We start from the raw sequence: 26,672 nt of genomic DNA on the forward strand, positions 1-26,672 counted from the left end.
ATGCTTAGCAATCATTTTTCCCTTTCTTTTTAGCAAAAGATTAGAATTGTTAGAAATAGCTATCCTAAATAGTTATAGACAAATTTTGCCTTTAAGTCAGAGGCTACACATTTTGATATATTATTTTCATTGTTTATATGAACATAATCATATGTATCAAACTCTCAAAGGTATATGTAGAGAGAGGTGGAGAAATTGACAGATTCCAGCTCAACTATTAAAAATTACTCATATAGTCACATGCAAAAATCTATATCTCCTTCCTCACATAAGAAAGAAAGTAAAAAAACTGCCTGTTACTTTTCTTCAGACAGATACTGATAAACCAAGTTAATATTTTAGTTAATAACCTGTAAAGTCAAGAAACTGATTGGAGTTCAGGGAGATGAAGATTTTTTGTACTATATTCTTCCAAGATCTTCTAGTACATATTAACCAAGGACTCATGCCAAGAAGAAGATGGATTTATATTAAAGTACAAATATGTAAACTATGTTCATCACAAATTAATTATTATATAAATTTTTCTGTTGAGCAAACTAATTTCTTTTTACAAAAAAAATCACAATGGCATGAGCACAATACTACATAAGCAAAGCTTACAACAACCCTTTTTCCCCACAGCTCACCCTAGGCCTCTCAACTTCCAACTTCCCCAAGTGCATTTCAATTTTAATAGGAGCAACACAATTTTTAGAACGTGGAAAAAACTACAATATTCTTTCATGCAGAGTGAAGATCCAGTTAACGAGCAATAATTAATCATAACAGCTTGCTTCAAACTACATTCTTGTCAAGAATTGTGCAGACTCTATAAAATTGATAGCCTAGAGTACGCTAGGAAATATATATATATTTCTCCATGGTATCCTTGCTCAACTAACACCACTAAAAGATGAAGCATCTTAGCCTGAAAGGAGAGAAATAGCTGTCATAAACAGGTTCCTTACTATTCCTGGAGTATAAATAAAATTTTGAACTGCCTGTTTAAGCTTCTTTTCTTTCCTAGTAATATTCTGTTTTGCAGGTTTGTTGATGGATGCCAAACTCTCAGTATCACCTGCGAAGGAGATAAAACTCAAGTTTACAGTGAGTCATATGATTGTGTCATGACTAAGAAGATTTGGTACAAAATTTCACAGCAGCCAGAAAAAAATATTTGTGCTTAATATTGAATATATGAAAATAAAGAAATATACCAAACAAATTACAATTAAAATGGGGGGGGAAAGTGAACCTTATACTGTACCCCAACTAGGAAACATTCTACAACCAACCCCGGTCATATTTCTTTTTCTACCAAAGCCAGTCCCTCCGCTGTCTGGTCCGTGTCTATTACGGTGCTGACCCCTCTCTACGGTGATCATCCATTATCTTCTTTATTAGAATATGACAGCCATAGAGGAAAGGCCTATGTCTGTGTTCCTCAACTCTTAGCACCTCACAGTCTCAGGTCCAGAATAAATGTTAAACATATGTTCACTCAACTGAATTCAACAGTGAATTTATGTCCTTCATTCTCCCAACTCTTCACTTTTTTATGATCAATTCTGCTAAAAAAGCAGTAAGTCTCAGATTCTTCTCCTTATAAGGAGAAGAACAACAACAAAATATTTTAAAAGCTATTACCAGATTCTAGGAAAGGCCTCTTAAATTTTGAATTATTTTACATATTATCTTTCATACATTAAAGGTGACAGGAAAATGAAATCTGGAACTGTAAAGAACTCCAAGAAAATTTTACACTTAATAGACAAAAATGTTTGAGATAATAGTGGGGAGGGAGATAGAGAAAGCTTAAGAAGTATGAATAATATAATATGTAAAATGGGCAACTTTCCCACCAGATAATTTTTAAAAGGGTTTTATTATCATTTGACATGCATATACTCTGTAGTAATAATTTCTGTATGCATATCTTTGAACACATTTTTACCTAGTATTTAGTGGATCAGTTGTAGTTTACTAAGGAAATTCAAATGGCAAATGATCAGCGTTCAATAAATGATGGTGGTGATGGTGCTGTTAAGAGTAGTCATAACAGTATTAATAAATAATATTAATTTTAGAAACATTTACTAATTCAGTATTTCTACTGTCATCAGCCCTTTCATCAATATCTTCAGATACCAGTTTCATTTAACAAGACAAAATATTTATGTATATGTAAGTGGACTCACTATCGCCCTGGCCAGTGTGGCTCAGTTCGATTCCCAGTCAGGGCACATGCCTGGGTTGCAGGCTCCATCCCCAGTAGGGGGCTGATGGATGTTGCACTCTCACATCGATGTTTCTCTCTTTCTTTCCCTCTCCCTTCCTCTGTCTCTAAAAATCAATAAACTAGTCTTTAAATAATAATATTAATAATAAAATAAATAAACAGACTCACTATAAAAACAAGGGTTGACAATGACTAAGAATAAAATAAAAAACTGAGTTCCCCAACTAAGATTTGTCCTCTCTACATAATTTGCCAAGCTGCTGGAAATGTTCTTAGTAACATCAGCCTAGAAAGATATGGTACATACACAAAGTTATATTGGTACCTAACTGAGCACTTACCATATATCAGTCACTCTTTTAAAGCCCTGTATAAGTATTCCCTCATTCAGTCCTCATAACAACTCTTTTAGGTTAAAACAGTTGATATCTCCACTTTACTGATGAAGAAACTGAGGCACAGAAACATCTGATAAGTTATCTAAGGTAATAAAATAAGGAGCTAAAAGATACCCTTGACTGACTCTAAAAAAACAAAACCAAAAAAATAAATAAATAAAGGCAGTAACTGAACATCTATTATAGGTTGGACACTCTGCTGAGGAAAGTGATGTACATGTGTCTTGGTCCGTTTTGGCTGCTCTAAGAGAATACCAGAGGCTAGGTAGATTATAAACAGGAGAAATATATTTCTTATAGTTGTGGAGCCTGGGAAGTCCTAGATCAAAGAGCTGGCACTGTGGTATTTGGAGAGGGCTTGCTTCTTAGTTCACAGCTGGCCGTGTTCGCGCTGCATCCTCACATGGTGGAAGGGGTGAGGGAGCTCTCTGGGGTCCCTTTTGTGAGGGCACTAATCTCATTCATCAGAGCTCCATCCTTATGAGCTCATCTCCCGAACACCCCACCTCCTAACACCATCACACTGGAGAGTGGGTTTCAACATATGAAGTGGGGAGAGGGGACACAAACCTGCAGTCTACAGAAACATGGTTATAAATGTAAGGCATAAATCCTGTTCTAAGAAAGCACAAGCACTGAATGAACAGAGAATTCTCAGAATAGGACTTGTTGGTGGAAAAAAAGATGTGAAATTAGTAAGAACTAATTATGAATAGATCTAACAGAAATTATAGTGGATATTTAAAGCTATGAATATTAGAAAGCATTTTAAGCAGAAGAAACTACAAAGCACTAAAGAATTTTAAATTGAAGGGTGGCACATGAATATTATAATTTAAAATCTTACTCTGTTAGATTATTTTGGATCAGCAGAGTTAGTCCAGTCAAGAGGCTGTTGCAGTTAAAAAAAAAAAAAAAATCAAAACAAACAAACAAGAAAAAACAGTGCCAAGAGGAACAGGAAGAAAAAAGTAAATTTGAGGAGAACCTCGTTTTTCATTGACATGTAGAAGATAAATAAGAGATAGGAGTCATTGACAGCTTTGAAGCTCTGAGCCTGGGACTCTGTGATACCATGTGCAGAGATGGGGAAGTGGGGATGAAAAGTTGTTTTTGAGAAAAGAATAAGAAATTTACATGCGAACATAACATTTAATGTGTTAGCATGCTGTCCAGGTGGAAACATATATAACAGACAGCTAAGAAACAGGAACTATATTAAGAATAAAATATTCAAAGAAACAAAAATAGGAAGAGGGGCAATGAACAGAGGAAGAAATGATCTCAGAGTCAGGATGGTGGGTCAAAACAAGGTACCAGACACAAGGGGATGACAGGACCGTTTGAAGCTGGAGATGAGAATATCAAGCTGCAAATGGAATGAAAAACTACTATTTCTTTTTCCCAAAGAGTGCTCTTCATCAAACCGCTCAGCAGCACGAGAAAATGAAATGCCATGCTATTACCATCTGACATCATCTCTCTTAACTTCTAGACATGTCCTGAAAAAGTATACCCCAGTAAGGTTGCAACACAGCTAAATAAGCCAGAGTGAACTAAATTAATGTGCCCACGCTTTACACCAAAGGTCCATTAATCTGTTTCACAGTAAGGATTAAATGTATTATATGCATGAAAACACTATATTTAAAGCTGAAATTATAATAGATACTCAGAGACACATTATCTCCAAACGAAAAAACAGCAGGTGGTTCATGATCACCAGGAAAAAGAGGCAACTCAAAGTAACATTAAATATAAAGCAGAAATGTTAAACATAAAACAAGGTCCTGCCCCCAAGGGAGTGATGGCTATTAGAATCTTCTTCCACAAAACACCCAAATGAAGGATCAGTAAAGAAGAAATGTCCAAGTATAACATCTCACAAAACACTCCATAACTAGCACCTTTAATAAAAAGGTTATCTATTAAATATCACAATACTTCTACAGTTCTTGCTTTTGTGGGTTTTTTTTTTGCTTTTAATGTAAGGTCATAGTGATCTGTGCCTCGTGGGAGTGATCAAAATTGGATTAGCAGACTTCTACAGTATGTTGATGATCACTTACAATAAAATCAGAATGAGAAAGGGAAATTGTCTGAGAGGACCATTGAGCCAGGTAATAGATTCAGTCTAATATATCCACACAGCAGGAACCAAATTAAAATGTAGATGGAATTCTAATATAGTCCAACTGGAAAGACTTGCTCCAGTTTTTCACACAAGCTTGTTTGTTGTTTGCAAACAGCTAATCCTGAGGACACAAAATTGGTTATATTCATTATTTTAGATGTTACTACATATATAAACATGTAAGTTAAAACAGCATCAAGGTCATAGTGCTTGAGATAAAAAGAGCTAAACATACATAAGTTAGAACCATTCTCTTACCTGACTCAAGATCAGGTCATAAAATAATATTTGCACAATTCAGAATAATGCAGATGATCTCGGTAGATCACAAATCATGCACTTCAATTCAATATGCCTTCCAATGGCATCTTAGTTTTTCCTGAGAACAAAGCAGCATGAAATCTATTACATTCCATTGTCCTCCCATCCAATTCTTTTTCCCCATTTCCTTTCCCAGATGAGCTGTGATATCACTATCAGCCTCAGCCCCATCTGTAAAGAAGATTTCAGTAGTAATGAGCACTGTTTTGTAACTTCTAAGGGACTGGTTTGAGAGAGATGGAGGGATCTCATAGACAGGCCTTAGAGAGCTGTCTAAAGAAAATCACTTTGTTTCTTTAGTGAAAAGAGAGAGAGACAAAGAAGGAATGAAAGAAAAGAAAAAATGCATGCTCATGGATAAGACACTGTAAGAAAACATTTACAATGACAATCAGCCTAGTATATTTTATACCATTCTGATCTCTACAACTCAATAAAACAAGTGAAAAAATTAACATAAAGGCAGACTTCAAAACCTAAGATATTTCTATTTTGGGAAGATAAGTCTGAATTCTTATGTAATCAAGATGTAAAAAAACCTTAAGTGCAGTAAACTGGAAGAGAGTAAAACTGTTATTTAAATTTCTGAATAGAAAAGAGAAACAGTAATGATCACCTCTGAAATTTGAATGAAATTTTTCAAGTGGAGAATTTGCTAATAACTTTGAATTTGAAATAAATTTGTAAAACTGATAATGATTCTAACCATGAAAAAACCTTAAATACTGAATTGTAGAGATCTTGTTGATTAAATTTTCTAATTAAAATGTAATAAAGTTAGAAATAAATAAGAAGAATCTGACAAGGCATATCTTAAAATTTTTGAAACATTTGTATTGGTTTCCTGGGGCTGCAGTAACAAAACACCACAAACTAGGTGACTTACAAAACAGAAATTATCTCATAGTCTGGAGACTAGGAGTCTGAGATCATGATGTCAACAGGGTTGGTTCCTTCTGTGGGCTGTGAGCAAGAATCTGTTTCATGCATCTTCTCTAGCTTCTGATAGGTTCAGTCCTTCCTTGGCTTGTAGTTGATGTTCTCTCCCATGCACATGTCTGTCTCTTTGTCCAAATTTCCTTTTTTTATAAAGACATCAGTCATCTAGGATTAGGGCCCAAACTAATAACCACATTTGAACTTGATTACTTCTATAACAACTATTTCCAAATAAAGTCACTTTGAAGTTAAGATTCTACCATATCTTTGTGGGGGGAACACAATTCTACCATATCAACATTCTTTAGGGGAAATTAAGTTTTCCTACAAAATATGGTCTGCCCTCCTTGTGGGAGCATTAGCAAGCATCACAGGACTTGCTTTGGCAGATGAAATGTGAATAGAAGCAATGTGTGCCTTTTCTGGGAAGACACAGTTGGAGCCAAGACCATCTTTCCCTCTGCCACTAAAGCAACATCATCTCAGATAGGGCTGCTCTTTCAGCCTGGCCAGGAAGAGCCATCACCTGCATTGAAGGGACATGTAACCTCTTTATGGATGCGAGCCATTGATATTTTGGGGTCATTAAAACTACAATAAACCTAGTCAAGCCTAGGTTTGGATTTTCTTTTTTTGAGGTTATCTAGACACTTTGTGGGGGAAACACAATTCTACCATATCAACACAATTCTACCATATCTAGATAACCTCAAAAAAAGAAAATCCAAAGTAAAATTTCAGATTCTCTAAAACAAAGTAAAAAGACTTCATAGTAAAATCTACATACTATAGTAAAGCTGCAATCACAGAAAAATGTATCCCCTAAAATATTTTCATTATCAAATAAGAAAACTTAAAATGTCCAAAAAATTTAATAATTATGTTAAGAAATCAAAAACATATGAAAGAAATTTTTAAAAAGAATTTTAAAAGATTAAGACAGCCTTTACTAAAAACAAAGGATAAAGGATAACTAAATCTAGGAGAATGTTCTTGAAAAATAGCATAAACATGGACAAAACCCTGACAATGACAGTGATGATAAGATAAAGAGAAGAAACTAGAGAAAAGAGAGAGAGGGAGAAAAAGAGAACATAAAAAAGGAAGGAATGCATAAGAAGGAAGAGTAAGAAAAGAGAGAAGCAAAGTTAGGAATGAGAAAAGACACAACACATTCCTGGTAAATTAAAATAACTAACAGGGATTTCACATCTTCGATCTTACTTCCCAAAACTTCCCACCTCCCACACTTGATGGTGACCTTAGGAAAGTACTCTTGGGCCCTTGAGCTCTCCACACTCCATCTCTAGGACAGGAATCACCTGATCTTTGTTCTTCAGCTAAAGTCACCATTTTCAAAACTTTTTTCCCCCAACTTTCTTCACCAACAATCCATATCAAATGTTTCCTCTATGAAATCTTAACTCCATCATAGCACACTGAAAGGTAATCATGTGCCTGTTTTCCACAAAAGATTTTTAGCTTCTTGAAAGCAGTCATAATTTTCAGTCCTATCTCTAGTTGAAAAACAGGCAGTCCTCGTTTTGCACTCTTCTTGAGTAACTAGAACAATGGAGCCACTTAAAGCAAGAATCCAGTTCAGATATGCATAATTTTCAGCTAACAAAAAAAATTGTGCAAGTTGAGGACCTCTAGAATACAGTCCAGCATCCAGCATTTAGTATATACTAAATAAATACTGACAAAGGAGTGGATGATTTCTCTATATTAACTTACCCACCGCTTGGAGTTGAATAGAATTTTCAAGAGAACTGTATTAAAAACTAAGATAGAAGTAAGAAAAATGAAGATATTGTAAATCATCCCATGAAAGTATTCTCTTGCAAGACTCGATATTGATCCTAGCCTCCCTCTTTCTAATTCCACTCCATAGTCAGTTATCCAGTCTTCTAAAATTTTCCTTCTAGATATACTGAGATCTTGTTCTCCTCTAATCTCTATCCCATTGCCAAACTCACTCCTTTGTCTTTTTACTCCCTCAGACCATTAAATAGCCTAACTGAACATCCTATAGTCAAAAGAAATCACCTGGCATCATAAATCAAACCATCTGACAAATGTATACCAAAAAACCTCAGTTTTTAAAATTTTAATATATTTCGATTCTTAAAAGCATATGAAACAAAAACATTTAAATTTGCCTCTATTAAAAATAAAAGCAAGAAGGGAAATGAATAAGTTAAATAAACACTGGGATCTGAAACAATATTCATGATCTAAATTTTATTTGAATTAACTCAACTTGTGAGAAGAATCTTTTGATGAAGCTACTATTTTCATTTGGAAAAAAATTATCTCTACTAGAATGCACTGAAATTGAAAAGGTCTATGATTTGCAGCATTTAGATTTGGTAAAATACTCAAGAGAATCACACAGATGACTTACTTAGTAGGTTTTGCCTTAAGGGAAAAAGTTAAAGATTCTCTAAATGAAGGCAGAAGCTGTGAAAATCTTTTGACTGAAATATTTAGACATTGCAACACAAAAATATTAGAATGATATTTTTCTTATTGATGTCCAATTGCTCAGCACAATCTGTTGCAAAGGATATTCTTCCTGAATTGAACGGCACTTGCACCTATTGGTTGGGCATAGTTGGGTAAGTCTACTTTGGCTTCTCTGATCTATGTGTCTATTCCTCTGCCAATATTGTAACCCTTGCCACCATTCTTTTAACATGGTTTCTGTAAATGATGACCTATAAATTCACATGTAGCTCCAGATAAACAACCTGTTTGCTTAAAGGATTCTAGGAACTAAGCTCAAAGGAAGCAGACTGAAGGCTTCAGGCATTTCAGCTCCAGATTTGCTCAACTTCCATGGGCAAAAACCAGACTAGGCCATCTCTTAACCAGCTGGCTCCGAGATGATTTTCAGAGCAGATTTTGCTGACTTGCAAATAGCACCCTCAAGGAAAGCCCACAACCCTCTCTGTCCCTTCCAAATCCTTTGTTCTCCCCTCCCCACCCCTGCTCATAAAAATCCCTGCTTGCACTGAGATGCTAAGGTGGTCTTTGTGAGAAGAGTCCCCCATGTTCTTAAGCTGCCAGCTCTTGAATAAACCAAAATTTCCTTCCATCAGCTCCTGTCTCTTAATTATTGGCTTTGCAGCAGCAGGCAGCTAAACCTGAGTTCAGTGTCAATATCATACTCTCAATTACTATAGCTATCATTACTAAGCTTCATTATCAAGTAAAGTGTATCCTCCCACTTTATTCTTCTCTTTCAAAATTGTTTTAGCTGTTTTGGGGCCTGTGACTCTCTGTATAAATTTTAGATAAAAACTTGACTAACTCTACATAAAAACTGCTAGGATTTTGATAGAAATTATGTTAACATTGTAGAATAATTCAGGTAAATATGTCATCTTTACTATGTTGAGTCTTTCAATTCATGAACATGGTATGTCTCTCCATTTATGTAAGTTCTTTGATTTCTTTCACCATCATTTTTAGTTTACAGATCCTGTACACGGTTTAGTAGATTTATACCTAAGCATTTCACTTTCTTTCACTTTTCTTTTGCTAGCTATCCTTCACATCCCCCATATCTCTTAAAATTTATGTGGTTGGATAGTAAATTATACAATTATATACCCTTAAGCTAACATTCTAATGTGCTTAATGTGAACTCTTTCATTTGTATGCGTTCCAGTAAAATATATAAAATTGTTTGGTACATGTATTTTTAAGATATATACATGGTATTGTGCTATATACCTCTTTTTCTTTCTTCCTGTCTTCATTCTAACTTATGTTTTTAAAGTCTATCCATGTCACTTTGTATGCATCCAGTTGATTATTCCTAATGATACATACTATTTATAATGCACTGTCTGCACATTTTCCTTACCTTTCCCTCAATTACAGACACCGGATTGTCTCAACTCCCAGATATTACAACAAGCATTACAATTAACATGCTTGTTGATGTCCCTAAATGGATTGTCTCTAAAAATTTTTCCAATATAAATAACCAGTAGAAAGACCAAAAAGAGAGAGAGGTACATTCTTAACCACGTGCTGTCAAATTGCTTTCTAGAATAGCTGCACCAGTGTAGACTACTAATTGTTAAATATAGTCTTAATTTGCATACAAAATATACACTCTCATTAAAATAACAAATAGACTAAATATATTTAGTAAGCATTGCCAAATATATAATTTAATTTAAACCTACTTTGAAGGTTTGTAATAAAAACAAATTAAACAGTTGGCCTAGATTACCTAAAGTATTGCCCTGGGATTACAGCTATAAAGTAAGTACGTTAAACCCAGATTTTAAAAATCATAACATGAATGGAGCATTTATTGTTCCTTCTTGAACCAATAGACATATTTCCTCCACCCCTCTGACCCTTTTCACAAATCACACTTTCCAGAGACTGTAAGTGCCCATTGCTCTCCAGACTGCCTTTCCTCATGTAAAGAGGAAAACTTCTAAAAATGCCTTGCAGACAAGCAATAACAGTATTTCACATTTTCAGCAGGTAGAAAATGCAACTATCAGATAGTTACATAATTTTAAGCATCAATAATTTGCAACATTTGGACCAAAACAAAAATAACCTTAATGAACAGTAGGTTCCAAAGTAGTTCAACAAAATCTTAGATGAAATTTTTTGCCATATTCTACCAACCAGAAAACCTTTCACATGGCTCTGAAGGCTATGCATTTACTTAATTTATTTATTCCATGCTGTTGTGAAAGGATGAACTTGAACTTTGTGGTTCTATTTAATAACTCATAAATGCATAATCTAAAGGCTTGGCTTTGTTAAGTTACCAACATAACTGCAGACATCCCTGAATATGATAAGAATGAGTCAGTGATAATCAAAAATTAAAAGTCTTTCATATGTGAAGATATTTTCATTTAGAGAAGGGCACTAACAAGATTAAGGCTTCCATTAATCCACTGAATAATTTCCCATAGACTCTGTCTCTTTCCAACATTCTGTTAATCAAATCTCAGATTTTTGTGTTCATGTTAGTTTCTACTACAGTGAGAGTCAAAACATAACAATCTAATACCACTTAAATGAAATTAGAAATTTCATTTGATTACCAGTTAGGTAATAGAAAACCCTGCTTTTAAATATACTAATTAGTATTATTCACCAAATAATTTTTCTCAATGGCCTCAGCATGTTTCGCCATAAGCCCAAGCACTTGCAACATGACTCTTGGCAATCCTATCAGGGGCAGTACTCGAAGGAAGCACCTAGTAGTCTGAATGCCAAGGCCCTTCTCCTACCTGGCTACTTCAGCACTTCTGATAATGTGACAATTGACTTTATACAATTCCCTATAATATACTTACAGAAACATCATTAGACAATTTCTACCTTGAAATGTTTTGCTGCCAATCAAATATTAGGAAAAAATATAGACCTTGAATAAAGGAGGAAGAAGATTAGCTAACATATACTGAGTGCTTATTATGTACCAGCTACCATGCTAATTAATTACCTTGATCAATTCTCACAAATTGTAGCCCCAAAAAAGGTACTATTATTATCCCAGTCTACAAGCAAGGAAAATGAGACCCAGCTAGCAAGTCTTGAGATGGGATTCAAACTCAGACCCTCTGACTCTAGAACCCTTATTCTTAAAATTTAAGTGTATTGCGTATCCAATCACAACAACAAAGTTTTTCCAACAAAGGTTTTCCCACAGCAAAGACCAGTGTTTGTTCTATTAGAGAGTATCTTCCATTTGTTTCTACTTACAGAGAAAAAAAAAAAAAAGAATATGTTTCCTAAGTTAACATTCAAGTCAAGTTTATACCCTGAGGAGATGTAGTCAAACAAATAGTACAAGAGAACAATATCCTTTAAGGTACAAAAGTTCAATTATCTTTGTTTATATAAAAGTTAGCCCACAGGCAGAATTACCCTGGGACAAAAGAAGTGTAGCATAGCTATCCAACAATTACCCTTTATTTACTATTATGACTCTCTGGATCTCAAGATGCCATTTCAAGCCCTTTGCCTTCCGCATAAAAGCTATAGCATATATATCCCATTTATTGCTAGATATACTTTATGCTAAAAGCATGGAGATATGCATGGATAATTTCCCATCATAAACAGCTACATTGAGGAATGGCTATAAAATTAAAGTCCTCTATTTGTCTGAGAAAAGAGAGGTATCTTATTTCCCATTATATCTTACCACTTTACCAATTAAATATTATGGGCAATGGCTTAATATTTTCATCTTAATTGCTCTTCCCCCAAGGCTATAGGGGGAGAAAGCTTAACTATTAATAACATTTATACAATTTTAATAAACTTTATTTCTTAAATTACAATAAATTATTATATCATTTAAAAATTTTTAAGTTGACAATAATGCCAGATACATGAACTGCAAGTATTTGTAATTAGGTTAAGAGATTATATAATAAAAGATATTGAAATTATTAATAACCATTGATATTGTTTTGTAAAGAGAACTTAGTTCATTTATTCATATAAAAATAGCAAATGTGTTATTTGTGTTACAAGAATTACTACCAAGACTTCAAAATAGTCCCATGAGCCTTAAATCATCACAGAACCTTATTTGCTACCTGGATTCTTGACTAATAAAGAATTTAATTTTCAATTTTATGTAACCACATTATATCTTTTATAATTAAAATAAGTTTCAAATAAGTTTCTTATATACAAACTCATGATGTTCACCATAATGACTATTATGCAACTTTATTCAATGTTGTCTCCTTAGGTGCTTTCTCCTATCAATGCTCCAAGTATTTTTACAAATTTATGTATGTGTTATTTCTCTATAATGCCCTTCACTTTCAAATTATGCTAAAAATTTATATGTTTCTTTGTGTACAATCATGATTTATTCCATCAAAATTAATTTTCATATTTATATCTATGCTATTATAGAAATAACATCTCTACCACTTTACAGAGCCAAATCATAGGAAGGAGGTGGAAGCCTCCTGGCTCTCTAGGAGATTTCCAATCTCCAGGCCACTATTCTTCTAACCCTGTGCCAAAGATCAGCCTCCTCCAATACATTTGTGGCATAGATTGTGTGGAAGGTTTCACAGATGTATGCTTATCTCCAACTTCATCCAGTTGTATACAAGTAAAGCTTTTTTCATGTCAATCATACCCCAATAAAGTAGTTACAAATAAACAAAGAAACAATACAAAAAGATTAGGTTCCGTCAGATAATCAATGAATGCCCCTGTCACACCCACCAACTTCCCTCTTTCATTGAGAACTGCAGAAACAGGTGACAGTTTGTCTCACTCCAACTCTTACCAACAGACTTAGAGATTCCAAAATCCATGTAGAAACCATCCACAGTCTCAGCATCTTTAACTCACCTCCACTACAGCCAGGCACTTAACCCACAGACACACCTTTGGTATATTTTACTACATCTGCCCCCTCTTGGCCTTAATTGTTTTCCTACTATGCCCAGGACACACTGATGATTGTAATACTGGGGTGGCAAAAGTGGGTTTACAGTTGTGAGTATAAGAAACACAGAATTTACTCTTGTGCTATTATTTATTAATTATTGTATTATTTTCCATACAAGCAACTGTAAATCTACTTTTGCCAATCCTTGTATATCCAAAATCTGACCACTTCTTACCACCTGCACTGCCACCACCCAGGACTAAGTCACCATGGTATCTCTTCTGGGTGATTATAATCTCCACCTAACTGGGCTTCCTAGGTCCACCCGAGGCCCTCTACAGGATGGGTGTGCATGCCCCTCAACAACTAGATAGAGTCTTTTTTTTTTTTAATCAAGCCACACCTGTGGCAAAAAATTGTTGCTAAGTAAAAGCCTAAGAGGCCCCACATGATCTGTCCCCTGTAGCCTCTATGATGACCTTTCCAGTAACCCCCCATATCACCCACTGTGCTCCAGCCTTACTTGCCTCCTTGCTACTATTCCTCTTACATTTGAGGCACAATCCTACCTTAGGGCTACACCTTCTTCCTAGAATGCTTTTCTCACAGGCTTCCATCCATATAGCCAATGCTACACTCTCTTCAAATCTTTGCTCAAATGCCAACTTTTCCCTGACTGTCAGATTTTAAATGGCAACTCTTCACTAAACCTAATCCCCTCCCCCTGCTCTAGGCTACATTTTTCCAAAGCACTTAATATCCTAACTTATGTCTGTATTTGTTTGTTTATTTTCTACCTTCTCCAGCTGAAAGGCAAACTGTGAGAATAGGGATTTTGGTTGCATGCACTAAGGCATACCAAGCACTTAAAATAACGCTGGCATATAAAGGTTGCCCCATAAATGTTTGCTGACTGGATGAATGAGTTTCCTCTTACCATGCTCACACATGAATGTGCACAACGCTAATTGTGCCTTTTCCCCAGACAAAAACAAAAAAGTTTTAAAAATGAAGAGCCATATCATACTAGTGTTACTATCAATTAATTGTCTCCAATGGTAGCCTTCTAAATAAATATTAGTTCATTTCCTTTCCCATTTCCCACAAAAGCTATCTTATAACTTCACTACCATATAACACACTTCCTATTCTATTTCATGTCATCCCCTATAGATGCAGCAGAATTCACTATCTCCAAGCACATTACCATTGAGGGTGATGACCCCACCCCCAAAATTAGGGTTCTAACCATAATGGCAAATGGAGAACAAAATGTTTTCATGTGGCATATGCCACACAACAACCATGTTGAGACATAATTTAATATCTTATAATAAACCACTACTTATAACATAACATGTAAAAGGTGAAAGCAGATCCATTAGTTTTAGAATAATTTCTTAAATATTTTCAATGTCATTATTTTATCTATCTTGTAAAAATAATTAATTTTATCATTAAATCATAGTATTAACCATTCTATATAAAATTTTATAGGGCCTTAAAATACATAAAACTGTAAGCTCTAAAAATACTGCCAATGATGGTTTTTCTTAAATAATCAGTTTCACTGAATACTTAATAGGGATAAGTCACACTTCCTAAAACTAAATACAGGGTGGGGCAGAATTAGTTTTTACAGTTTTGAGTATATGAAACACAAAGTTTATTCTTGTATTATTATTTATTAATTATTGTATTAATTTTCATACAAACAACTCTAAACCTACTTTTGATACCATTGTAATTAGCTAGTTATTAATAATAGGAAATATAGTGAAAAGAGCCATACCATACTAGTGTTAGGGGGAAGCCAGACATTATAGGCATGTCATTTGGGTAGCTTCACCAGGGAGCTGCAATTTCACACTCCCCAGGGAACACCAGCCTATTCCCTGCAAAACACTGGGGGAAGGGATCAACAAAGGGAAGACAGACCCATGCCCAATGAACTTCGGTTAACAGAGGGAAGGTAATTGCCTGTCAGTCAAACCTTGGGACAGAGATGGCTGGCCAGAATAGGCAGGACCACTGTAAGCCTGCAAAACTTTGGCAATACATAATCCCCTAAACAAACGAATTCCCTCTCTTGTTGTTCTTGTGACTCTTGGGTTCTTGGCTTCCTTGCATTTGCCCATGTTTCCTCCATGGGCATGTGGCCCAGTGGACCGCACATCTAATGGACTGATGGGCTGCACAGGGAACACAAACTATACTAGCCTGATGCTGGATTGGACTCTGCTCCAACATGGAAAGGAAACTCTAGACATTGACTCTGATTTTAGCTCTGCTGTAACCTCAGCTATATTTTCCTATGTCTGGACAAAGGGAAATAGGACTTTGGAAACTCAGGGATTTCATTCCACAGAAATGAAAATCACTCATTCTCCCATGAGAGTCCAAGGAGAGATAAACCAAAAAACGCATATGCATATATGCATAACCCATGGACACAAACAATAGTGCGGTGAAGGCCTGGGGCGGGGGCAGGAGTGGGGAGGAGGGGGTCAATAGGGGGAAGAGGGGAGACATCTGTAATACTTTCAACAATAAAGATAAATTAAATAAGTAAAGAAAATTAAAATAAATGAATAAAAGTAAAACAACTAAAAGTTTACTTCTTCAAGTTTAAAAAAGAAATTTTGCAAAGTAAACCCAGTGTTCAGTTTATACTTAATATTTTCCACTATAGATAATGCTTCATTCAAAGCAAGCTTTATTTCCAGCTGAAAAGTCATTTAAGCTCTTACAACTTTTATCTAGAATATAGCGAAACTACTCCTTTTCATAATTAAGAGCAGTCTGCTGACACAGATTCAAAAGAAACAATTTTTAACATTTACAAGATAAAGAACAGTTGGATAAAGACCAATTGCGTTGATAGCTGCCAACGCACTAACTCATGCCTAAAACTGAAAGGAGAAAGAATTGTAATCACTTTTGGAATGTCACTGACAGAAACATTATAATATGCCCCTTTCTAGTTCATAAAATCAATAAACCAATGTTGGCATACTAGAAGTCTGAAGGAGTCAATAAAAATAAAATTGAATTCAATGTTGGACACTGTACAATCCAAGCACCTGACAGTGCTGGTACATAGTAGGTGTTTCACAGATATATTAACTGCTTCGATACAGAAATAAAGAAAATTAAAAAGAATGAAGGACAGGAGGAAGGGAATCAGTCATTTTATTTTAGAACCATCTTCCTGCTAAGTCTCATTCATGTCTTCATTTATTCATGCAGTTCATTTAATTACATTTACTGAGTATCTGCTCTAGGTGCTAGAGAGAAAGAAAAATAAACAAATCTCCTCAACATTGCCAGCCTAAGGCTACCAGTTCTCTTACCAGTGAACTTTTGATCAAATCATTCTCAGTGTTAGAAATAGCATTATTCCTTTATTCTTCCACATAATACTCTTCCAGAGAATAATTTTAAATAGTATCCACCTCTGTGAACAAAATAAGAATAATGTATTCCATGCTTAATATAATAGATTTATATAAATCTATTTACTCTCCTATACAGTAATATATTCAAATATTCACTATATCCTTGTGCCTTTGACTGTGTATACACACAAACACACACACTTTAAACTAGTTTTACATTAGCTGTACACTAGCTATATACTTTACAGTAGCTAATATCTGTTAGTGTATAGGAGAATAATTCATTAATTATATTATCATTCTTAATTCACCTGCATTCAAAATTTATTTAATTTTGAACATATTCCTATATTTCATTAAAAATAGGAATGTATTTTATTAAAATTCCTAAATCTAACATTTCAAACCAAGAGGACAAGCTTGCCAATGTTTCAAGTATTTACTATCAAGAAATTAGAATTTAATTAGCCAAGAGAATGAAATCATTAATAAAAATGTTAAATTCTTCATGTGCTAGATATCACTTATCACTCAGTCTCTTGTAATAATGTAGATTTTTTTAATGCCATATAGAAAACTTGAAACTTCCAGAATAAAGACTTAGTATCTACCATATATTTTTAAAATATTTGAGTTACTTGAAGATGAGAGAAATAGGGGAAAGGTATGTCAAAAGAAAAATATTTTCTTCACCTTATCTTCCCAATTTTACAAAAATGCAAGTTTCCAATAGTGTTCTCCCAAATGTTCCTCCGCTTTATTTTTGAAAGCGATGCTGAAAATTTTGTATAGTGTTAAAGTTTAAAAGCTACACTACTGTCTTATTTGAATGGAGATTGAAATACTAACAAACTGGAAAGCTGGATAAGAGTTGCTTTTTTACAGTAGGTTACATATCCTCTATCAAATTCCACTATTTCTTCATGAGTCACACCATACTTTAGTGTACAAACAGATAAAATATTTACAAAGAATATTTTCAAAATGTTTTTAAAGCAGGCAATCCCAGCTCACAGAAAAACAGATGAAGGGAAACAAACTCTTTCACATTATCTCAGGCAGATCTGCTTTAATCATGAACAGTAAGGCCCTGAAAATGAAGAACAGTTGTCTGCACTGTGACACAACCAGTGTTCCCCTTTGCAAACAGCACCACTCACTATGAACAGCAACAGACACAGGAGCATCAGCTTGTGCCTTTTGTCTTACAGAAGGCTGCACGCTGCATGAATGACTACCCTTAGGATTTAGGAAGTCCCAGGTTATGACTATGGGCCCTTCCAAGCAGATTTTTGTTTTGCTGTTCTGTTCATTTTGAGGAAATATGACTGAAAAAACACCAATAAATTCCTTAAAGGGAAAAGACGGAAGAGTTATCCCAGCAGGCTGACTCCCACCCCACTGGTATATACACATATACCACCCAGTGCTGAATCCCAGATCTGAATGTGGACTGTACACAGGGTAACCCTGTGTCCTCAAGCACCACTTGCCAGCACTGTTTCCTCTCTCCCCTGGAAAAATCCCTTCATCACTAAAATATGAGGTCCACTAAATCCATAGCCCCAAGTGCTTATCCCCATCAGCAAAATCTAAAGAGTTATTTCAAAAACATGTTTCCATGGGTGTCCATAAGATTCATGAGAAAAGAGACCATACTGTATCCCAGTCCTAAGTCTTTCATAACCCAGAATACCACTAAAAAACAACAACAAAGAAAAAACAACAACAGGTTAATGTTGCTGAAGCAGAAGACGTAAAAAGATATTTCAAAATCAAAATGTAGCAAATGCGCCTGCATCATTTGAGAAGTAAATTGATTTCCCCATTAAATTTATCTCAATCAGACTGGTTTCCCAATAAAATGTGTTTGGGTTCTTTCTTCTTAGAAAAATAAAGACTTTGAATTGTTTTCATATTTTTTATTGCACTGAAACTACATGGAGGGCATTTTACTTATTGATAAAGTAGCAGTTGATAAGTTATCATACAGTAAATGTAATTTCAAAAAATCATTTTTAGAATATATATATTTAAGCTTGTTTTTATGAAAATAAGCCTAAAGCTATTTATTCTTTTCATTAAATTAAAACCAGATATTCTTGTAAGAGAATTTGTTCCAGTAAAGTCAGGCCTTAGGCAAATTTCTTCTAAATTTGTCTTGTTTTCTCATGATTATTAAGTAAAACTCAGCATTCCACAAAGGGAGAAAACAATATTTGATTATAACCAATCATATTTAAGAAAGTCCCTACCATTTTCATTTTTATGATTAATGTTTAAATAAATACCAAAACTCAACCTATTGAATCTAACACAATTTATTAATTGGGGGGAAAAATTACATAAAATTACCTGACACTCTAGTAGATAGACACAATCCCATATATTTCTAGTACTTTGGTAGTTATCACCAAACTTTGAGCAATATCAACAAAATTTTTCAGCCGCCTAAACCCATCTTAAAAGTGTAAATATATAATTCAGAGTTTGGTTTTTCCCAATCTTTTTAACTCCATTTTCTCTATTTTAATCAATTTATGTGAAAAATTTGTTACAATATCTTTCAACACAGAAGAAATGTTCAACTAATGTTCAATGAATGCCTATGTGTTAGTAACTGCTGGCACATTCTTTCACCTATATAGTTAATGCTGTTATCCAAAAAATTCAGTTTGCTTTGTTGTAATTCTCTTTGGTCATATATTTTTCCTTGGAGGGATTTAGGTTTCATATTAAAAGAGAAGAAATCATAATGAAGCTTCCCTGTTCAGAAATCTTTAAAGACCCTCTCAAACCCAATTTGATGATTATTTAATTCTTCAAAATTTACTTTTCAATTTGAGTTGACATACAATATTATATTAGTTTCAACATAGTGATTAGACATTTAATACCTTACGAAGTGATCACCCAGTAAGTCTAGTACCCGTAGTACACTATACATAGTTTTTACAACATTACTGACTCTATTCCCTGTGCTTTACTTACATCCCATGACTATTTTTATAACAGGCAGTTTGTACTTCTTGATTCCTCTCACCTTTTCAAACATCATCCAACCTCCCTACCATCTGGCAACCATCAATTTGTCCTTTGTATCTATGAATTTATTTCTGTGTTGTCCATTATATACCACATATAAGTATAATCATATGGCATTTGTCTTTCTCTGTCTGACATTTCATTTAGCGTAATACTCTCTAGGTCATCTATGTTGTCGCAATTAGTAAGATTTCATTCTATTTTATGGATAATATTCATCTTTATCAAATCGTCTATTGATGGGTACTTAGGTTGCTTCTATATCTTGGCTGCTATAAATAATGCTGCAATGAACACAGAGGTACATATATCTTTCCAAATTAGTGTTTAGGATTTCTTTAGATAACTACCCAGAAGTGGAATTGCTGAATCATATGGTAGTTCTATTTTTAAATATCTGAGGAACCTCCATACTATTTTCCACAGTGGTAGCACCACTTTATAAACCCACCAACGGTGTACAAGGGTTCACTTTTCTCCACATCCCCCCCAATATCTGAAAATCAATTAACACGATACACCACATAAGCAAAATGAAAGATAAATATAAAATAATCGTCTCATTGAATGCAGAAAAACATTCAACAAAATTCAACATCCATTCATGATGAAAACTGTCTCAGCAAAGTGGGGAGAGAGGGATCAGACCTCAACATAATAAAGGCCACATATGACAGACCCACAGCTAACATCATACTCAATGGGAAAAAACGAAAACAATTTCCCTTAAAAACAGGAACAAAACAGGGTTGTCTGTTTTCACCACTCTTATTCAACAAAGCATTAGAAGTCCTAGCCACAACCACCAGAAAAGAAAAAGAATAAATGGCATCTAAATTGAAAAGGAAGCAGTAAAACTATCATTATTTGCAGATAACATGATACTATACATGGAGAACCCTAACGATTCCACCAAAAAAGTATTAGAACTGATAAATGAATTCAGAGAAGTAGCAGTACACAAAATTAATACTCAGAAATCAGTTGCATTTTTATATACCAATAACAAACTACTAGAAAGAGAAATTAAGAAAACAATTCTTTTTGTTACAAGTGCAACAAAAAGAATAAGATACCTAGGAATAAATACAACCACTGAGGTAAAAGACCTGGACTTGGAAAACTGTAAGACGATGAAGAAAGAAATTAAAGACACACATAAATGGAAGGATATATCAGGCTCATGGACAGGAAGAACTAACATCATTAACATGCCTGTATTACTCAAACCAATCCACAGATTCAGTTCAATCCCTATCAAAATATCAAAGGCATTTTTTCACAGAACTAAATCAAGTTGATGTTTTAAGACTTCTTCCACATGAGTCCAACATACCTTTTGAAGAATATAACCCACAATTCCCATCTACAACTCCTTGCTCTGGTTAAACTGGTCTATTTATCTCTAAAATGTATTTGCCATATTATACGTGTTATCATGTTCATGAGAAAAAAAGCATTACATAGCTGTCTGTTTGTGTCTAGTTCAGCCAGTCCAAGTCACAAATTTTTGCTTAGAAAGCATATCAATATGTTTTCCTCCAACAATTGCACATGATTAAATCCCATAACAGAAATACGGTTGCTTTCCAACAGATCTAAAAGAACCACTAAATTAATAATACCTTAAAATCTGACATTTCAGAGTTTCTACAAAAAAAATCATCAGTTCATCATGAACTACCTTTTAATTCAAATTTTATCCTGATTTATTTATTCATTTTATTTAATATATAGTATAGTTTTAAAAATTAATCAGCTTTGTAATTTAGTCCTGTATATAAACAAAGCACAAATAATTTAGATTGATATTAATATACGTATTAAAAAGGAATACTAACAGAAGTTATATTTTGCATTGAATGAAAGCAATAAATTTATTTGAAAAGCAGTGTAATATAAATATTTTCATTCTAATCATATACAGAATAGCTAATGCTTTATAAGAGGAAAAATAAATTAAGCTATTTTATTATAGTAATAAGGAATTTTATAGAGGAGATGACAAAAATAAGAAAAAGATCATTTATTTTGCAATGTGCCTTGTAATTTCATAACCCATTAATTTTATATCTAAACATATTGTTTGAATTAAGGTTGAGTTCTGATCTTAGCTGTACCTTAAACATCTAATTAATAGTTCCTATTTTACTATTTATTAGACTTGTTTGCACACTGATACATCATGTTGGTGTTCTTATGAAAAACACATGAAGTTGCAGGGGGAAATACTACACAAATATTTCCTCAAATCATATTTTTAAAAACAAATCTATAATCACACACTCAAAAATAATGAGATTTTATGTTATAAAATATTTAATAAAATCTAATAATTTGTCCATTCATACTGAAGTAAATCCATGGGTCAGAATATTGGGGGACCTGGAAGAACCCTTGAAGGGCATATATTTCCAAGGACCATTTCATTAATAAAAGAGTTTCCCTAGTCCAACTCACTATAGATAAGATGATAGTTAGATAGATGATAGATGATAGATAGATGATAGATAGATGATTGATAGATAGATGATAGATGATAGATGATAGATGATAGATGATGATAGATAGATAGATAGATAGATAGATAGATAGATAGATAGATAGATAGATGATAGACAGATAGATAGATGATGATAGATAGATAGACAGATAGACAGATAGATATAGATTGATAGATGATAGATAGATAGATGATGATAGATAGATAGATAGATAGATGATAGATAGATGATAGATAGATAGATAGATAGATAGATAGATAGATAGATAGATAGATGATAGATAGATAGATAGATAGATAGATAGATAGATAGATAGATAGATAGATAGATGATAGATAGATAGATGATAGATAGATAGATAGATAGATAGATAGATAGATAGATGATAGATGATAGATAGATGATAGATAGAGAGAGAGAGAGAGAGAGATGATAGATAGATAGATAGATAGATAGATAGATAGATAGATAGATGATAGACAGATAGATAGATGATATAGATAGATGATAGATAGATAGATGATAGATAGATAGATAGATAGATAGATAGATAGATAGATAGATAGATAGATAGATGATAGATAGATGATAGATGATAGATGATAGATAGATAGATAGATAGATAGATAGATAGATAGATAGATAGATGATAGATAGATAGATAGATAGATAGATAGATAGATAGATAGATAGATAGATAGATGATAGATAGATGATAGATGATAGATAGATAGATAGATAGATAGATAGATAGATAGATAGATAGATAGATAGATGATAGATAGATAGATAGATAGATAGATAGATAGATAGATAGAGATAGATAGATAGATAGATAGATAGATAGATAGATAGATAGATAGATAGATAGATAGATGATAGATAGATAGATGATAGATAGATGATAGATAGATAGATGATAGATAGATGATATAGATAGATAGATAGATAGATAGATAGATAGATAGATAGATAGATAGATAGATAGATAGATAGATAGATGGATGATAGATAGATGATAGATCGATCCCCAGATGGCCTCAGAAACAATTTCTGAAGGTTCAAAAAAGCTAAAACCTCATTTTATACCAAAATAATATACAAGGACAAAGAAGGAAACCCAGCTAAGTTTACCAACATAATGATAACAGGCAAATTACATAACAAGGTTTGTCCTTAGTTTCTGGAACTCTAGGTAAATTTACCTTGAAAAGCAGCTGCATTTCGAGATATTAGAAACTTCAGCGTAGAGCTGGATGTTTGAAGCGCCTGCTGCATATCTTGGCGAGCTGCAACTTGATATCTCTCCTCCATCTTCCTGGTGCAACATGTAGGTTTTTTGGATACGCAAACCTGAAGATCAGGCCCTGGAACACATATAATATTTTTCAGAATAATTACCTGCTCATTTAACAAACATCACATATTATATGTCAGGCATTAAGGATCAGCACTGCACATAAGGGGTTTGTGTTCCATGTGAGGAACTAATTTACTATAGCACTTGCTATTAAAAAATGTATCTATTGTTTATTAACACGAACATGAAACAAAATATCCTCAACCATTAACGCTCTGCTCAAATATTTTATTAACTTTTTGATCAAATATTAAGTATGTCTACTCAATCAACTAATTACTATTAATTAATAAATAGACCAAATAGAAAACAAATTATGTAAGTACATAGCTAAGGTAAGAAAATTTTATTTTTGCTTATTTTATTCAGCCAAAATCATTTGTACCAAATATGGTATAGAGAAGTATATGGGCTAAAACAATTGTTTTTCCTGAGGAAGTAAAATCAAATTTTGTACAGCAAATAGAGGTTAAAAAAAATCTTTGCCTGATTTCTCATTTTAACATCATGATTGTGCTTCTTATAGAATAAGTGATTATCAGAGAACATGATATGAGGGGGGAGCAAGATCCCCACATGGGCCCAAACCCAGCACCCACTATTCTTCTCATCACCTAGCTTGCTAGAGACAACTCCTTTGGGTGGAGGGCACACAGTGCAATATACAGACAATGTATCATAGAACTGTATACTCAAAATCTAAACAATTTTATTAATCAATGTTACCCCAACAAATTTAAATTTTTAAAAAGCACTTTTTAATTTTATAAGCATATTCAGCAAACTTCTGTGAAGATGCATGTTACACAAAATGTGAAGCTATTATATATATATATGTCATGGTCGTGGTTAAAAAATTTTACTGATAGGATTAGCACCTCTCATCTTGGATAGGGTCCCAGGACAAGCACCTTTATACATAGTAGGTCTGCTAGAGAATGGAGGGAAAGGCCTGGAGCACGCAGTGGTGCCTAAAAAGGATAACCCTCACGAGGGCATCACGGGGAGGGTCCCAGGGCATCCCAAGGCTTTACCCAGGTTTTATGTAAAGCTCAGAACAATTGTATTTACAAGGCCTAATATAAGACAGTCATTCCCTTATTTTAGGGTCAGGAAGAAGAGTTGTGGCCCTTGGTCTCTAGGGAGTTTCACAGTTCCCACATTCGCTCGCTCTTCATTGACTAATTTTAGATCAGCAAATATAAAATATGTACGTGTACACACCACACACAAATACATACACATAAAAGCCACCTTTCAAACTTAGCCACCTTTCACACAGAGTCAGCCTCAGAACTCATATTTCCAACAGTTAGTTCTGGGTAAGAGCAAGACAACTGAAATCACTCTATGATACAGGGACCGTTACTACCACATTTTACACATGAGGAAACAGACATAGAGAAGCTCTGTAACCTGCCCAGTGTCACACACCTACATACTACAAAATGGGGAAGCTGGTGTTTGGGGTGATTCCCAAACTGTCTTTCTCACCATCACTCTATTGAGAGGAAAGCCATAGTCTTAAATCTGTAAATGGTTCGTCTATAGCCCTAACTGGCCACTTTCAATCCCTGTTTTGCAAAAAGTCATCTGTTTGGTAAGTTGCAAGAAAGTAAATTTTAGGTTAGGAATCATCAAAGGAATTTATTCAAAAATAAAATAGGTTAAAATATAAAGTTATAGAGTTGCCACTGCCTTTTTTACACAAACTTAAATGGTGGAAAGTACACTTAGAAAGATGTTATAAATTACCCTGGCGGCTATCCTAAACATCGTGTGGGGGAGAGACCATCAGGTCTCAGCAGCTCTGAATAAGCATGAATAGCAATTTAAACGACTTAGAACAAATTCATTCTTCAAGTTGATGACAATCTGCATTGATTAATCCAGACTTTCATTTAGAATCTTGGAAACTGGTAACGACAACGTAAAACTAAACTCCAAACAAATCAGCTGTAATTCAAAGATTAGTTATGTTTAATCGGCACAACATTTTCGACAGCATCAACTATGACATATGCTTAAGTAACTCAGAGTTTGGGTTGCAGAGGAGGGGGAAAGAGTCCGCAAGAAACTAGTTCCTTTGCTTCCTGGATCAGTCCAGATGACAGATGAGAGGAACTAAACATCCTCGGGGAAAGGGCCGTATCTCACATTTTATTCACAGTATAACCACAAAGGACATAAAAAGATGCATGTTGACAAAAAGCCCAGGCTACAGTTCCCCCTCTGTAAACAGAACAAGCATCATAAGAAAGCAAAGCCAGATGGAATCCAAACAGATACTACACGGCAACAAGACACATTTTAAAAATATTTCAAAGCCTGACTTCAAAGAACACGGCACAACTGAGGATGCCATGAAACAGCGAGAGCACACAACCCAGGCTCAGAGGCAATCGCCATGTTTCTGAACAGTAAAATCAAACTCCACAAGAATTAAAGCACTGAAAATAAATTAAGTTAAAAATAAAACAGCAGGCTCCTTGCTGAAGGGGCCCTCAACCAGAATCATGGGAGCTTTTTTAATTTCTTACCAAGAAACTGCAGTAGCGGTTGCCGTGCCTTCCTTTCTGTTTTCCAGCATAAGAAACTGTTATTGTCATCCACCTGTTTGCGTTGTTTTTAAATAGGTTAAAACAGGAACATTGGGAAGCCCTCTGGAGAGATGGTGGCAGTGACAGCATAGTTTCCACTATCTCCAAATCTCTACCTAGAACCAGAAAATAAGTCCAGAAAAGACAACTAAACTAGATGCCCTAATACCCGCAACACAGGCTCTGGCAGGAGAAAGAAGAATAAAGCAGGGGGTAAGATCTGAAGAGCCTGAGGACAGAAGAGCCCCGAAATAGCCAACAGCAAGTCACAGGAAAGCACCGAGGGCTCCCTGGAGAACAGCAGCTGAAACTTAGAGTGTCCTGCGTCCCTTCCT

General features: G+C 34.4%; 1 protein-coding gene across 2 annotated transcripts in view; it reads right to left on the reverse strand.

Annotated features, from left to right (window-relative positions):
- Positions 1-26,672, reverse strand: part of GPC5 (glypican 5) — a 1,124,783-nt gene that overhangs the window by 1,067,095 nt on the left and 31,016 nt on the right. For both annotated transcript variants that reach the window (XM_016224145.2, XM_087814275.1), the window contains exon 2: positions 23,583-23,744. In XM_016224145.2, coding sequence (XP_016079631.2) covers positions 23,583-23,744 — 162 coding nt within the window. The remainder of the gene's footprint in view (positions 1-23,582; positions 23,745-26,672) is intronic.

This window comes from Miniopterus natalensis, chromosome 2, assembly GCF_054644295.1.
Source record: "Miniopterus natalensis isolate mMinNat1 chromosome 2, mMinNat1.hap1, whole genome shotgun sequence".
NCBI lineage: Eukaryota > Metazoa > Chordata > Mammalia > Chiroptera > Miniopteridae > Miniopterus > Miniopterus natalensis.